The 16275-nt window shown below is 40.0% G+C and overlaps 1 protein-coding gene, 1 long non-coding RNA gene and 1 other non-coding gene across 6 annotated transcripts; all 3 read left to right on the top strand.

The window, feature by feature from the left end:
• Positions 1 to 135: 135 nt before the first annotated feature.
• Positions 136 to 6026, top strand: snapc2 (small nuclear RNA activating complex, polypeptide 2). Of its 4 annotated transcripts, none has more exons than XM_049029415.1 (6): positions 136 to 288; positions 1938 to 2173; positions 2700 to 2873; positions 4513 to 4650; positions 4779 to 4974; positions 5237 to 6026. In XM_049029415.1, the coding sequence occupies exons 2-6, from the start codon at positions 1970 to 1972 to the stop codon at positions 5845 to 5847; spliced, it is 1323 nt and encodes a 440-aa protein (XP_048885372.1). In that variant the 5' UTR covers positions 136 to 288; positions 1938 to 1969; the 3' UTR covers positions 5848 to 6026. The 4 variants fall into 4 exon arrangements, with proteins under 4 accessions (XP_048885372.1, XP_048885371.1, XP_048885370.1 ...); XM_049029414.1 differs by lacking the exon at positions 136 to 288 and adding an exon at positions 1120 to 1181; XM_049029413.1 differs by lacking the exon at positions 136 to 288 and adding an exon at positions 1169 to 1286.
• On the top strand, positions 855 to 936 carry trnal-aag (transfer RNA leucine (anticodon AAG)). Its single transcript has one exon. It is a non-coding gene; the product is annotated as a tRNA-Leu (tRNA).
• Positions 6027 to 11595: 5569 nt separating the features above from the next.
• Positions 11596 to 15279, top strand: LOC125750160 (uncharacterized). Its single transcript, XR_007400294.1, has 3 exons — positions 11596 to 11620; positions 12559 to 12705; positions 15206 to 15279. It is a non-coding gene; the product is annotated as an uncharacterized LOC125750160 (long non-coding RNA).
• The last annotated feature ends 996 nt before the right edge of the window (positions 15280 to 16275 follow it).

Here is a 16275-nt window from a genome sequence, read left to right as displayed (position 1 = left end):
CCACTGCCGTATAGTGTGTTGAATTATGTCACCAAGCTATTATGAATAATAACGACGAAGACCGTTGTCGTCTAATCTTAAAAGCTATGCGGTAAGTAGGCGGTGTCTAGGACCCTGTTTCTGTAAAGCGGCAAACATTTCATTGTTTTGGTACTACTGGTATGTTTGAATTGACCGTGGTTATTTAAACAAATTTGGAGTTTCACTTGAAGCAGAAATAACCAAACTAGTTATCATACTTTAAACCCATTGCATTGGAGAGAACCGTAATGCGTGGAGAAGTTGAAGGTAAGATTATGACAATGATCATCCTGTTGTGAAGCTTGAGGACCAGATAGATGTCATTGTAGAGGCTGTCGTCGATATGTTTGTCAGGATTTCAAACTACTTTGTTGGTACTTAGTAATATAAACCATAATTTCTTGGGCTTCACCATCAGTGTCTTTACTTAAAAGTGCTAGACAATCTGATGATTCTGTGAATATTTTGCGTCTATAACCAATTCCCTAAACGAGTTCCCAAAAAGTGATAATTTAATATGAAATAAATCAATAATGTTCAATCACACCTTAAACCATTATATCGATCGTAATGACTATTGCAGTTCTATATTAACCTCGAGATCTGGATTCCCGGCGAATCTGAAGTATGTGAAATTTAAACTCTTAGAATACAGTTTTCATTTCTGAAGTGTTTCCGTATGAGATAAAACATACCAGCATAAATTGTAAGAGTTTAATGGGCAAACCTAGTTAAAAGTTTTGGATAGGTCAGTCAGAGTAATCCTGCTTATATTGCTCGTCGCTGAATCGGTTTCAGCTTTCAGGATTTTCGGAGACACTAAATTGTATGTCGGTAGCGTGGCCGAGCGGTCTAAGGCGCTGGATTAAGGCTCCAGTCTCTTCGGGGGCGTGGGTTCGAATCCCACCGCTGCCATGTATTTTTTACGAATTTGTGTTTTTTATTTTATAATACAAATTTATATTATAATACACTGTAAAACATTAATGATGTTACTAATCATACTGCAGCTTTACATATATTCTTTATTCCAGAGTAAAGCTACAAATTGTGAACTAGGCCCACAACAATTAAAATCGCGATTCGTATATTTTTTACCTTTTTGGTCGTCTGCCTATCCGTACATTAATTGGTGGATGCCTGGTGACGTCTGGACGGTGGTAGGGTACTTTGTTAGATGTTTGTTGCAGACATGTTCCATTCTGAGATATAAATTCGTTAGTGCTTCAGTATTTGTTTTGCTAGATTGTATTCCGTTTTACCAGGTAATCGCGTCTGTTTTTGAAAATGTGTTGTGTACAAATTTCATGTCCATCCTGGTTGATTCTTTGCCAGCTACAGTATTACGATAAGTGAAATATAACAATTTATATAAAGAAATTGAGCAAAATAGTGTTGACCAATCTGCCTAGCTAACTACGGGATCATGTGCAGTTGAAACGTATGGCATACGTGCACAAACTATTTGAACTAACTTGAAATATACTGTGTGTTCCAGGTAGGTAATGCAACTAGCATTAACGAACTGTGTGTTTAACCGCAAGGCAAAAACTACCCTGTATTTTACGTCAGTCTTATTTTGTTATTATTTTACGATGAAATAAATACTAGGTCGGAGATGTTGCACGTAAAATGTAACTTATTATGACCGCCCCCCGATTCCGTACATGTGACTAAACGGACAAATGTCTGATTCGCTTTATATATGAACGACCAATTCTATCGACCAATGGTACCTATCGAAACGTGCTATCGATCCTTTCTGCGCATGTGCAGTTCCATCGTCTTGGGATTAGGGTTAGGTTTTAGAGGTTAGGGTAAGGGTTTTGGGGGGTTACGGTTATGGCTATCGATTAGCACTACGGTAAACTAACTCGATGAAGTAGCTCAACTTCAAGATTTGTCTTCGGTTGCAGTTCTGTGTCATCCCTGATCGGAGTCTCCAGCCATGAAGCCACCTTCCCGTCGGCGAGAATTACCGCAGCGTTTCACGCGGCAACAGCCTGAGCGCCTCAAAGTTCGTGGTGACTGGTGTGGATGGAGTCGGGCCGAGAGGCGTCGGCTGATGGTTGAACTCAGAAAGCAGTCTTGCAAGCCTGAATTAGACATTAATATCCTAAAGGAGAAACTCCCAAAGCGGTCTGCGATAGAGGTAAATAAGAAAAATATAAATGTTATTGCTCTGGTGGTCAGAGATACCCGAACACTGTGTTCACTAACAATTTAAGTTTCCACAAATTTGTTCTCGCTCTTCTTTAGATCGGTGCTTGCCTTTTTTTCAGCCTTTAAAGTTAGCATGAAAATGTACTGCTCACCAAAAGGTTGGTGTCAATTAATTAAGAACCTAGGTCACACCTAGGTCCTGCCTATGCCAGTTGCAGATGATGAAATTAGTAGCCTCCAAATATTATACCCATCATGCATTGCAGTAGTTAGCAGAGTCCACAAACATGCTTTTTTTCTTTACGCACCTCAATAACATAGTTTGACTACAAACATTACAAATGAAGACATTTCAAAATTAAGTATTGTGCCAAATATTTTTTGTGTTGACTTCCACCATAATAAGATTGTATACATAGAAATGAGATAGAAAAGTTGCATATTACAAGTTCATATGAAATGCATGACTGTTTTGGGCAACAGTTATGTAAGCTTGCTTTATATGTTGAGTTCAGATCACCAGCTTCCTGCAAAAACTGAAGAGTCGTGTTGGGAAGATGGTGGCCACCTATGTTCAACGCCAGCTACGGCAGGAGCGGTTGGCCCGGGTACCCGCACAGCTGTGGGAGAAGCTTGCACAGGACATGACTGGCTCAATGGAAGAGGCCATCTCTTCTGCTTTCTCTCAGGTCTGTGGAGGCTTATGGGGGTGACATCGTTGAAGCATTTTTTTCCCACCCAGTTTATTTATGAGTAAACAGGCAGAGAAGGAGGCAGAGTAGCCAATGGCAGAATGGAAAATCACACAATTTTTTGGCAGACTTTAGACCAGTACTTGACGCAAGATCTACACTAAAAACAATGAGCGAAAACCCTCACAGGAACTCAAGCATTGTCTGGCTGAGCATTTGAATTATTCTTATTGACTCAGAGTCAGAGTGAAGACACGTTTTATCATGTATGTGTTTGTGTATGTGCATACTCAGACTGCATATTTAAATAACTATACATCTTCATTAATTATTTATCCATTTCACTATCGTGATCGTGAACCTAGTTCTATATTCAGAGAACATCTGCAGTGGACTGCATTACTACCCAATTGCACTAACACATGTAGTCTTTCAATATTAGTCATTTTGAGTTACTAGCTTAGTAACTTCAGGGTTCCAGGGGTATGTGCCATACATACGGGGGTTGGGCAATGAAACTGAAACACTGGTCAATGTAGTGTTTGATGTTTAACATCTTAATATGTGTCTTCAATGATTGCATGTTCCATCACTAAGAGCAGAGTGTTAAGGTTAAATTAAGAGTAATGGCACAGTTGGTCATTAAATATTTTAATCCACATATCATAATGGAGGACAGAGTTCAAAAGGGGAAGATTTGTTGGTGCAGGTCTCACTGACGCATCTGTGACCAGGACAGAAAGTCTTTGTGGTGTATCGAGAGTCGCAGTATCCAGGGTAATGTCGGCGTACCACTGCAATGGAGCACATCCAAGAGGAGTAGCTAAACACAAGAGGGGCCTGTCTGAAAGGGATGTCCGGGCACTAAATCGAATTGTACACAAAAAACATAAGCCCACAGCTGCCCGTCTCACTGCAGAATTAAACACACCTAGACTCTCCTGTTTCCACTAAAACTGTCTGTCAGGGGTTCCACAGGTGGTCATGGTCAGGTGGCTATAGCTAAATTTTTGGTCAATGGTGCCAATACCAAGTGTCGGTTTCAGTGGTGCCTGCAGCTGAAATCTTGGGCTGTGGACAATGTGAAACCTGTATTGTTCTCTGATGAGTCCACCTTCAGTGTCTTTCCCACGTCTGGGGTTGGGTGTGGAGAAGCCCAAAAGAGGCTCCTCACCCAGAGTGTTGCATACCCCGAGTGCAGCACGAAGAGTGGATCAGTGATGGTTTGGGTTGCGATATCATGCCATTCCCTAGGCCCACTACTTGTTCTAGATGGGTGCGTCACTGCTAAGGACTACAGAAGCATTCTGGGAGACTGTGGTCACCCAGTGGTTCAAACATTGTACCCTGAAGGTAGTGCCATGTATCAGGATGAAAATGCACCGATGCACACAGCAAAACATCTGTTGTGGAGGAACAAGTTAGGAAACACTTTCTTTCACCAGGATCATGTAGTGACCTGGCCACTGCTCTCCAAGAGGAATGGCTCAGGACTTGTATATGTCATTCCTAATACAAACTAATTCTGTATTGGCCGCAGAAGGAGACCCTGCACCATACTAATAAATTATTGTGGTCTATAACCAGATGTTTTAGTTTCATTTTCCAACTCTTTTATATGGTTTCTCTTTTCTAGATGTTGGTGATTGGAGCTACAGAGCCTTGCAGCCTCTTACATTCCTTACCTCCATGTTCCCTCGACTCCTCTGTGTCCTCAAGTTCTGGTCTGCGCACCATTAGCCGGAAATCTTTGTCCAGATCTGCTTCCCCAAAGGTATAAAATGCTGTCAGCATCCATACCTCTGGCTCAGGTCCTGAACCTGCTTTAGCCAGCCTCAGAAAGTTCAGTATGAAACAGCCTTAATGCGTCTCGCGTCTCCACCTGTCCTGTCCCGTCAACAGGCAGTCAGCCCAAGCCTTGAGAGCCCCGCTCAGGGGAAGCCGTGCTCCTCCTCCACCAATCAGCAGCCTGAACCAGCCCAGCAGACATTCCTGAGCCGTTTGAGCAAGTCGGAACACACTGTGAATTTTGAAAACATTTATCGATTTTTAAATGCGCTCAGCAAGAAGGTGAAAGAGCCCACTCTCACTGCTATGGGTGAGTGGATTGTACACTTTGGAGTTGTTGTGTTTATGTGTATATGCATATATTGTATATGATGTACAGTACTGTGCAAAACACTTAGGCAGCCAAAGGAAGTTGTTTAGTTTGTGTTTGGTGGAATTTGGTTAGTTATGTAGAGGTGGAAAGTTCCGGTCCAGAATGGACCACAAGAGCAACTTTATTTTGTGTTCATGCTTTAAAACTTTTTGGTTACTTAACTGTGGAGTCAAAGTTGTTTTGCTTTTCACGTTTCCAGAGAGTGGAGTGGTATTAGACCTGCTGTTATCCTTACCAGAAGAGCTCCCTCTGCTCGACTGCCAGGAACTGCAGCATCATCTGTGCCAGATACATGCACGGCTCAATGCAACTGCAGAGGAGCCACATCCCTGCAGCAGACTGGGCTCTAATCCAATCAGTCCATCTGTTGTTCACATGGCTGCTTCAGAGAGAGATGTGCAAACAGAGGACAATTCTACCAATAAGCAACATGGACAAACTGATGTGTCAAAATCGTCAGATATCTTGGTCTCTGAGTTGGTTGGTGATGGAGCCTCCTGTTCCAATGGGGATGAAGATGCTGGCCTTTCATCAAAGAACTCTCTAGATGAAACCAATCAGAAGGACGGTGGAAAGGACAGAGCTGCAAAAGGAAGCCTAGGACCACAAAGAGATTCTTTGGCTAATGCTGGCACTATGACAATGCAGGTCCAGACAGAGGCCAACCAAAGTACCCCTACATCACCTCCAAGCCCTAGGACAGACAAAGCCAACTGGGCAACTGTGGGACTCTGCCCAATGAATCCCTTCATGATTCCTCTTAAGCTACTGGCACAGTCTGCAACTCCACATATGGAAGATGTCCCTTAGCTCCAGTTTTCATGTATTGTAATCTAACATGCCAGCCAGATGTCCATGTCAGACTAATTGAGTATTGAATTCCAGTCAAGTATGAAGGACTTGTTCCTCTTCTAGGCATTCACAATATTTGGTTGTTGAGTCATTGTGTTTAATTTTTCTAAATATTAAAGATAATTTTAATGTGAAAATGTGTTCATTATTAAGAATGGGGCAATGTTATATGTGCACATATACCGTGGTGGGGACCCTATGTTTGTTAATGAGCTCTAATGCAGTACAGTGCAGCTTCTGTGCACCCAGAGCTGATGCTAATCATTATTTGTGCTATTTTTGCCACCTTCGCAATATGTCGGTTTGTGAATTTTCTTTCCAAACGCAATACCAAGCCTCAGATGGAGTGATTTAAAGCACGCTGCCACTGAACTCTGGAGCAGTGGAAATGTTCTGTGGAGTAACAAATCCTGCTTCTCTGTCTGGTAGTGTGATGGATGAGTCTGGGTTTGGCAGATAGCAGGAGAACATTATCTGTCTGACTGCATTGTGCCAACTGTAAAGTTTGGTGGAGGAGGGATAATGGTATGGGGTGGTTTTTCAGGGTTGGGGCTAGACCCCTTAGTTCCAGTGAAGGGAACTCAATGTTTCAGAACACCAAGATATTTTGGACAATTCTATGCTTCCAACTTTGTGAGGACAGAAGGCCCTTTTCTGTTCCAGCATGACTGTGACCCAGTGCCCAAAGGAAGGTCCATAAAGACATGGTTGGGTGAGTTTGGTGTGGAAGAACTTGACTGGCCACACAGAGCCCTGACCTCAACCCCATCGAACACCTTTGGGGTGAACTAGAACAGAGATTGCAAGCCAGGCCATCACATTCAATATCAGTTCCTGACCTCAAGTGCTCTTTTGAATGAATGGGTAAGACTTCCTGACTTTAATTTATGATCATTATCAGTCAACCCTCATTCATTAATTGATCATTTTATGCTTGGATTTCATTACTCGTGTGCAGTTTGATTTGCTATATTTTACGGCACTTCGTCATCCTTACCTGTAGAGGTTGCTAGAGAGACATGCAAATGGTTGATGAAATTTAATGTAACAGTAGGCTGCATGGGTTATACAAGAATATATGGATGGATGTGGTGGTTATCTGTTTTTATAAGGAATAAATTGCTAAAACAGTGTGTTTAGTACTACATCTGAGGCTTGACTTTCAAGTTTTAATCCATCCAAGGTCTTTTTTTTATTGCCTTGTACGCTATGATGCCTGCAAAAGGCTCTCGCTGTCTTCCCTGATTCTGTTTGGCGTAAGCAGTTGGAGGGTGATTGATTTTTAATCTCCTGTTCACAATCATTTTTGGTTGTAGCGCTTTTCTTATTACCCATATGAGGGATTTTTTTTAGAGTAATGGTACTCAGTTCTTTGGAAAGAAAATGACCCGAAATAGTCCCCAGTTCTTTCACGCATGTAAAAATACAACTACGGGGAGTATTCCAGGTGAGATAAAGGATGACACAACAATGTAAACACTAAAATGGAGGTACAAGGCAGGGACCATATATTCTTGTGAAACAAAGAAGTGACGCCAATCGCTGGGGAGAGGCTGACCAGATCGACTATAACTTGCAAGTATGTCATTAAACAATAAACATTCTGTTAGCTTGTCCTTCCAAAATATTTTTATATTTCTTTGCATATTTCCTTATGTTGTTTTAATTGAGCACTTATTTTAATTGACTGCATGGATTCATGTAACGTATTCAAAATCTCGCAACTGCCAAAACATATTAAATGAAATACTGATAGTATCATCTGAGCTGGAACACTCACCAGACACCTCACTCAGAACACTCTCCATATTTGTATTTTTCCATGGGTGGAAGATCTGGAGACTGTTTCATTTTCTTGTTTTGGTCATTTTCTTCACATAATATATATGTAAATAATAAAATTGGGGGAAGATGGTGGCACAGGAGGTAGTGCTCTCGTTTGGCAACTGGAGGGTTGCAGGTTCGTGCCCTGGTTCCTCCTGACCCCATCAAAGTGTCCTTGAGCAAGACACTGAACCCCAAATTGCTCCCGGTGAGCAGGTTGGCACCTTGCATGGCAGCCTCCGCTACCGGTGTGTGAATGAGTGTGTGGATGGGTGAATGTGAGGCATGAAATGTAAAAACACTTTGAGTACTCATAGGAGTAGAAAAGCGCTATATAAATGCAGTCCATTTACCATACAAATACATCGGTATATAATAATATACTATTATTTTGCAAAGACCTAATATTTTTATTGAACACTATACAGGAGCAATCGATATGGAGCTGTACAAAGTAGCTGCTTTATGAAAACTTCCACATAAATCACATATTTAAAGCAGTTACTTCTATTTTGTATAGTTTCAACATGAAAGTAAATTATTCTTTGTTAAATATTTGAACATGCAATTAGGGTACAATAAATGTTAAGATTCCCGCAGTTCAGTTATGTTCCTATAATAACTAAAAGTCCATCCACTTGTCTGCTTGCCCCTCTCTTCCACCCCCTCTCCTGTCTCCTCTACCACTATCTTCAAGTCTTTGTAGATCCATTGTCCATCCATCCATCCATTTTCCTGGAGATACAGAGATACAGCAAGACTGCAGCAAAACTATTTTAATTCTCCTGTGGCTCTTTTTTGTTCTACCTCAGATTATATTATTGTTACTTGATTTAATATATTTTGGCAGTTGCATGATAAAGAGAGACTCTAAGTAGAATTTGCTTATACTATGTTTAATAGGGAAACACATACATGAAAAAAGACAACTTAGGATTCCATTTACAATCTTTTCCTCAGAAAACCAGCTTCTTAGTCACAGTATCGCCCAATAAAGCAATAAATCTTTGACCCCAAGTTGATGATTTGTAGTACTTCCTTATTAGATGGGAGTTACATGACTAGATGAGATTAAGAAGTCTTAAATTTAGTTTAAACATTCTTTTCTGGTGTGTTGGTGCGATACCCTTTATCAGGGTTTGGCAATGCAGGTAGACCGGAAGAGTCCAGACTATTTATTCCAGCAAGGAAAATTAATTGTCTTTTCACCTATCCCATCTTCGAGAGACAGGCAGGTGATAGCAAGCTTGGGGGTCTGAGTATAGAGTCAGCCAATGTCTGACACCCCTTGGGCAACTGAGGTTGCTTGCTCAAGGCCTCAATGGTGACATCGGTCTGCTAGTCAGGGGATTCGAGCCAGCAACATTCTGATCATGAGCACGGAGTCCTAACTCACTGCACTACACAATATCCCATGTAAATGCTGTGCGGGGATTGGAAAAATATGCATAAATGCAGGTAATTGCAGAGTTAGAAGAGATAATGAAAACATGTAGTACTGTAATACCAGGTCAAAGGTACATAGTATTTATCTGGTGTCAGCTGGAAGTGCAATGTGCAACTGTAATGACTGTTCAACGCTGAGTCAGACTGGGAGTGGGAGAAAGTAAGGATGGCTTCTTCATGGTAGCTACAGTTCGAGGAAAGAAAATGGGCTTTTATTTTTGTTTTTTGCCTTTTTTTACTGTATTTGATTGCTAGGATACATTTATTAAAATTACGCTCCATATCCCAAAACACTAAACACAGAAACCCTCAAATACACAGACACTACAAAATGTCGATGAGACACTGGTGAGATGAATTTCAAAACACCACCATAAAAAGTTGCATAACCAACTACGGACCTCTGTCATTTTTTTATAGATGAAAAAACAATTCAAAGCTGAATACAACTGGATAGAAAAATGAACATAGAATACAGTGAAATAGTTGCCTTTACCAATATAAACCAGGGTAAAAAAGAGTTTGTACATAAAGAAAGAGATCAGACTCATTCTGCATCAGTATGCCCATATGGTCTTCGTTCCAGGGGAACTTTCATAACATTTATCCTGATAAATTTATTGCTAATATTTCAAGAAGAAAATAAATAAGTAGTATATTGAACTGTTTAAGCAAAGAAATTTGAAAATAAAAATGAAACATCAGTATAATCTATAAAACTGTCATTACAGCATTTTACACCTGTTTTTAACGTGGTTTTTAATACAAATATGAACATGCTACTTGACCCCAAAATATAGACTTTTTGTACTGTGTAATTCTTAAAATATGTCCAATTAATAAATTATATAGAAATGAAACCACAGTATATGTTGCACTCCTAAAAAAAGAAAAACTTCAGCTTCACCCGGTCTCTGTCTGTGATCTATCATTTGAGCAACTTCCAGTGACTAACAATACCACACAGCACTCACTCAGCTCTAAATGCCAAGTGATTACACAGAAGCCACATATTTGCACATTTCACTGTGCATAACAATTGTGGTCTATTGTGTATGTGTGTAAACTCACTGGTTAACATTCTGAAGCATAGTTGCCGAATTTTAAACACATACGATTATTTTGTTTCTGACTGGCTCAATTTTAAACTTGTCAAATAATTTTTTTTCTGAAGGGCACAACAGAAAGCCTGCAAATGCATGGTGTTGTATCGACCATGGCCAGCATGGTGCTGGAGAATCCCTGGGCAGCCGATGGTGGCACACATGGGGCATTCACAATGGCCTGGTGGTTAATTATGTTCCTCCCCCTCTGGAAAGAAGACCCGCTGCATCAACAAAAGTGACTTCAGGACAAGTGTCTCGGACACCAATTTCCAAGATTGTCGACAAAAAGAGATGAAACAGTACATAAAAGACTACTCTGAATCACACTGCTATAGTACACAACATTAGCCCATCATGTATCCTGTACTATAGTACATACTACTGTAATACATAGCTATACTCAATTACTTAATACAGTATGTAAAACTATACTTGCTCATTTTCCAAGTGTTGGTCTATAACTATTGGAGGTCATTTTTAAAAGATAGGCCTGTTTCATCCTCAACCATATCGAACAATGTGGTAAGTTGTTGAGATGCTGACTGCATCAATCCCTGATCCTCAATAACTTCCTTTTGGATTTCATACAAGCAAATGATATTGTTAGAAATCATCGTACCCATCTTCTGACAAGACCCACCTTCTTCCTCCATTAGGCGGTCATCTCTCAGTTTTGCAAAAATATCGTACTGATGGGTATACTAAAAGTCATCCATTTTATAAAATCCAAGTATACCGTAGCTCCAAATTAACAGTATGTGATATGCTACAATAATACAATACAATTTCAGACAGCATACAGTACAGTAGAACAGCTACAGTACATGTCCATGCTATAACAGCACTGCAAAGTTACAGTAGAGATCAGTATGTAAATTGTCTATCCATTTTCCACTCTAAAGGTCCAGATCGTAAAGGCTACTGTGAAGTGCCTCAGATTTGGCTACAGTCTTTGCCCAGCTTCCCTCACTTACATCCCATGGACAAAGTCATGGATAACTAGAGTTGCACAAATCTTATCAGGATCCACTTGTCTGCTTGCCCCTCTCTTCCACCTCCTCTCCTGTGTCCTCTTCCACAATCTTCAAGTCTTTGTAGATCCATTGTCCCACTACGAGTGAACCGACCCATGGCCCTTTTATCTGTCTGATTGGTGTGTGAACAATTTTGCCTCTTAGTGTTTCCACCTGGGGAAATGTGTGTTAATTGAGTTCGAGCTGTGATGACTTGAGTTAATGGTATTGAATGCCAGTGCTTCGTAAATGAGAATCTGGTGCAGCCTGTAATATATGGAAGGATTTGTGTGCAGCGTTTCTTACAAAAAGTTCAACCAAGCCCAATCGCATGAAAACAAGGTAATAGTGTTTATAGTTTTGAGAAATAGATCTATCTTTTGGTAGATGGCATTTTGGATAGTTTTGAATGTGTAGTTAGTAGTCTAGCTTCCCAATCTTTTTGAAGGTCACTTGAGGTCATCCTCTGATTTTTGAGGCACTGCCGGATAAGTTGACAGTCATCTCTGGCATTAGAAAGTTGCTTCTGCCCCCTACCTGGTTGGTTTGTGGTCACTGCCAGTGTCTCCTGCTTCACCTTGTTCTTGTGTACTGCTGTCTTAGAAACTTTGAACCTGGAAGCAGCTGCCTCACAGTGTAGGCTCCTGTCAGCGATACCAGGATCAAACCAGGATTTAAAAATGCTGATTTTTTTTTTTTCGATATAGAGTGGTCTCAGTTTTTTCCAGAGCTGTATAGGTTAACTTCACATTTGATAAATGTTTCTAAATTATAGCTTTTACCAGTGCTTAGACAATTTCTGAAACTATGGCTCAATTTGTGAAAACTTAACACACAAAATCCAAGGGCACACACACAACATGCAAAACATCACACACTTCTTGAGAAACACACACTTTTATTTAAGACTCTTGCCAGAATGGCATTTTTGCATGCAAACTACCCACGGATATCCAATGGATAGCCCTTTATAAACGCCAACTACCCACTGATGTGATAAATGGAACACACTATGAACTTCTGGCTGTTGCATTTTCAGCGTGCAGTGCACACCAGACTGTTGTAAAAGTTTACCACAACTTACACATACACGTGTTTTCACAAATATATAGGCCTATGTATGCAAATTCAGTACTTATACAATATAAAACAGAAATACAAGGGGAATTTTGGTTTTGGCATGAACAGTAACAGACAGTACCTGCTGTGTATACTGTCATGAAAGATATAAGAGGCTTGATACTGTGAACTAAAGGAAAAACTATGGATCTCTTCTTTAGGTCTGGCTATAGCACCTCATCGACATCTGAAGCAATGTTCTCTCTGGCCTAACAGCGGGGGAAGCACCATGTAGAGTGACGTATCCAGCCCCAGCATACTCCCGCATAAATTCACAGCATGGGCCACCTCCATCCGCTGGAGAACGGGTATGCATCATAAACTGTGTGACCTTTTTATCGTGCTAAAGTGCTGATTTCTAAGTGAACAATTAGGCAACCAGAATTTTAGAATTTAGTGATTGTCATTGTTGACACACCACGGCACACAGTGCACAAAAACGAAATGTGTTCTCTCTGTGACATAGCAGGGGGCAGCTAATTCAGCACCCGGATACCTCAGTGGTGCCTTGCTGGTCTGGGATTCAAACCTGCAATCTTTAAATTGTGCATGTCCCTAACCATTACGCTGCCACTGTCCAGTGTTTACCCCTGTGGGAAGTGGGTGTTGCCAATTGGTAAATAAAGCTCCACAATTTGCTTGGTGTTACAGAGGTGGGTAATTCTGGTCCAGAGAGTAAAACTCCTGACCAGGATTTTGTTTCAACCAACCAGTTGAGTACTCTGTGACTGTGAGTCTTTATACTGGTTGATTGAAACAAAATCGTGGTCTGGAGTTTTACTCTCTGGACCTGAATGACCAAACTCTGCCAAAAGAACACAAGAGATTTTAATTTTGAACATTGTGCCTAACGTAGAGAAATATGTATAAGATTTTGCAAAAAAAGTGCAATTTTATAATAGTTAAACTCAATGTAAAGAAGACATTGTGCTTGCAAGATTGCAGACTTAATTTAAGGATTTGCTGCATGTGGTTCAGGTTTCAGTGACCGTGTTTCACGCTCCAGGTATAGTATGCAAACAACTGTAGAAACTGTTGTCTCACTTTAAAATGTTTATACTATCTGTGTGAGAGAGGCATCAGTGCTGACTGAAGTGAAACTATCAGTTTAGTGATTATCTTATCAACCTTATATTGATTTTACGTGTGACAAATTATTGTCATAGCATTTCACTGCATCATGCTTGTACAACCTGCAATGGATGAACCACTCAAGATACCATAACTGCTATGAAGCCATTATTAGGACTCAGTCAAATAAGGTTATTTCAATTATAACTTTAACCCCACACAGCCCGATTCAGTCTAACAGTATGTAGTTCAACATGCAGTTACATTCATCTCTAGAAAGGAAAAGAACAACCCACTTTACCATAAATAAAATTTTATTACCACACTTTGATTCTGGTATGACTCGTAAAAGTTTTGAAAGACCTTCCGAGTTCTTCAAAGATTGACATCCATGCAATCTAAGCAGAAGTGAACCCTAAATATCAAGGAAATCTGATCCTCCTCTTAACTGATAGTCAGTTTTCTGACCTGTTTAGCAATACAGCATTAAATCCAAGAACAGGTACAAGATTTATATTAATAATGAAAAAGAAAAATTCTTAAAATAAATAAATTAACAGGAAATCATTTAATACATTAAATTCCAATCTATATGGTGACATACAAGATAAAAGACATGGAATATTGCCAGTAACAGAAAAAAATAAGATTCTAAAAGTTTACTCAGAAATGCTGAAAGCTCTCAAGACCATTTGTGTGAAGTTCGCCTGGGTTTCCTCCCAGTCCGCACAAACACAAAACCCAATTTTCAAACTAAAACCTTTGGCAAAATCAATCTACTCAAACAATCTACTCAAAGCTATTTTATTTTTGCTGAAAACCAAACACCGCTTTCAGATCACACAAAAAGCTGATCAATACATAAACACTATTGAGGAGTCATTACACAGAACAGCAAAAAATGAAAAACAATACCAGTCAACACTGTTCCTGACATGTAGGGAAACGTGTAATGTGGATGTGGTCTTTTGCATGTGCATGTGGTCTTTTGCATGTGGATGTGGTCTTTTGCATGCGGAGTTGCAAAATTGGAAACCAGCTGCGTAAGACCATAGTAAAAAATGTTGTTTAGCAAAAATGTTTGCTAAACATCCCTACCTTGACGTTGAGATACGACTCGGCTATGGCACTGTCATCTGGCACTTATTCTCTGCCCTAGTCACTCATTGGCTTCTTCACATGTTTAGAAACGCGTGAACAATTTGGTGCCATTGTGTTTAAATGATGTCTACTGTGTGCTGTCTGTAACTCTTGTAGCCTGTGTTTTCCATTTTGCATCAAATTTCACCACAGTGCAAAATGTGTTTTGATGAATGAGAATGTATGTAGAGTTTTGGGAAAAAAGGGTGACTTTAACTACATCTGTATAACTAAGTGAACATTGTTTAAGGTTTTTTTCAAATGAGTGACTGATTCAGCAAATTAATTTTTGCAACTGACAGTTTCAGGGTCGCCAGCTTTGGTCTGTTGGCTGGTATGAGATTTGGTGAAAAACAAACTGGCACATAAAAACAAATGCACAAACTATCCTTGAAAATAAAATACTTTAATTTTTTATATATATATATATATATATATATATATATATGTATGTGCAATGTTGTGCTTTGTGATTTAATTTACTGAAAGGATTAATCATTCAACAGGAAGCCTTAAATAGTATTGAAAAGCTTATTTCATCAGTCCTGGTGAATGGTGTATATAACAAATAAAGCTAATGATAATTCCTGTCTGAAGATGGACCAGTCAGTTCTGGGTCCACTGAGAAACGATGTGTAGATTCCGAAGATCCACAAAAGACTGAAAATGAGGGGCACTGGCTAAATGTCAAACGAAGATCGGATCTGAGGCCTAGAAAACTGAAACAAAAAGACAAGATTTTTTTTTCTTTTAATAAAGATACACACATCTGATACACTTTCCTTGTCCATCAGTAAATTATTTCCCTGCATAGAGACCTTAAAAGTATTCTCCAGCTGTTCCTTTCATTGAGTACTGCTAGTTCAGATCTTGTCTGTCACTCATATATTTTTGGTTTCTTCTTGTCCTTTACGGGGAATGGTAGCTCACCTGCATGTGTTTGCTGAGATGTGGATCTGTGGGAGTAGTTTGTGACATGTACCCCCATGCGTCATTTCCCTGTCCATAGAATGACTGGTAGGTAGAATCTGGCCTTTTGGGAGCGAGATACTGTTGGGGCCCATAATAGGAAGATCCAGTACCTGAACCTGAATACATACTTTGGAAAGGACGCTGTGCTTCAAATTGCCAACCATCAAAGCTATTATTATGGAAGGGGAGCTTGTTCTCTGGAGAAAAAGAGACCAAAAGGGATACAGGTTTATGGTCAATGTCGCTCTTATAGAAATTCTGGTGGTTTATAGACACAAATTAATTATAAATTCAGAGGCCTGTGAAAACTATAATTAAAGAGTTTTTAATAAATTTAACTGCCTGTTTAACTACCTGTTGAGGTCTCTCTGGAGAATCCCACCGGTCCCGCCCCCTTATGAGAGGAAGGCCACTGAAAATCATCTTCTAGCCATTCTGTCATCTGGTCATCTTTACTGCCCTTCAGTCTGGTGCAGGGGTGAACAAGTAATGGGGAAAAAAGCATAATTTTCAGATTTGCCTGTTCATCAAAACTTACAGCCCTTTCAGAAACTGGTAAATGAGCGGTTAATTTGGCTTTAGCATTTCTGTCCATCATAAGCTCATATTGAGGGCAATCCATTTTCCAGTAGCAAATTCAATCCCTCCAACTGACCAATCACACTGTATGACAAAAATCGACTGGCTGGCAAAGA

Source organism: Brienomyrus brachyistius, chromosome 10 (assembly GCF_023856365.1).
Source record: "Brienomyrus brachyistius isolate T26 chromosome 10, BBRACH_0.4, whole genome shotgun sequence".
NCBI classification, from domain to species: domain Eukaryota; kingdom Metazoa; phylum Chordata; class Actinopteri; order Osteoglossiformes; family Mormyridae; genus Brienomyrus; species Brienomyrus brachyistius.
This window is presented reverse-complemented; position numbering and strand designations above follow the sequence as displayed.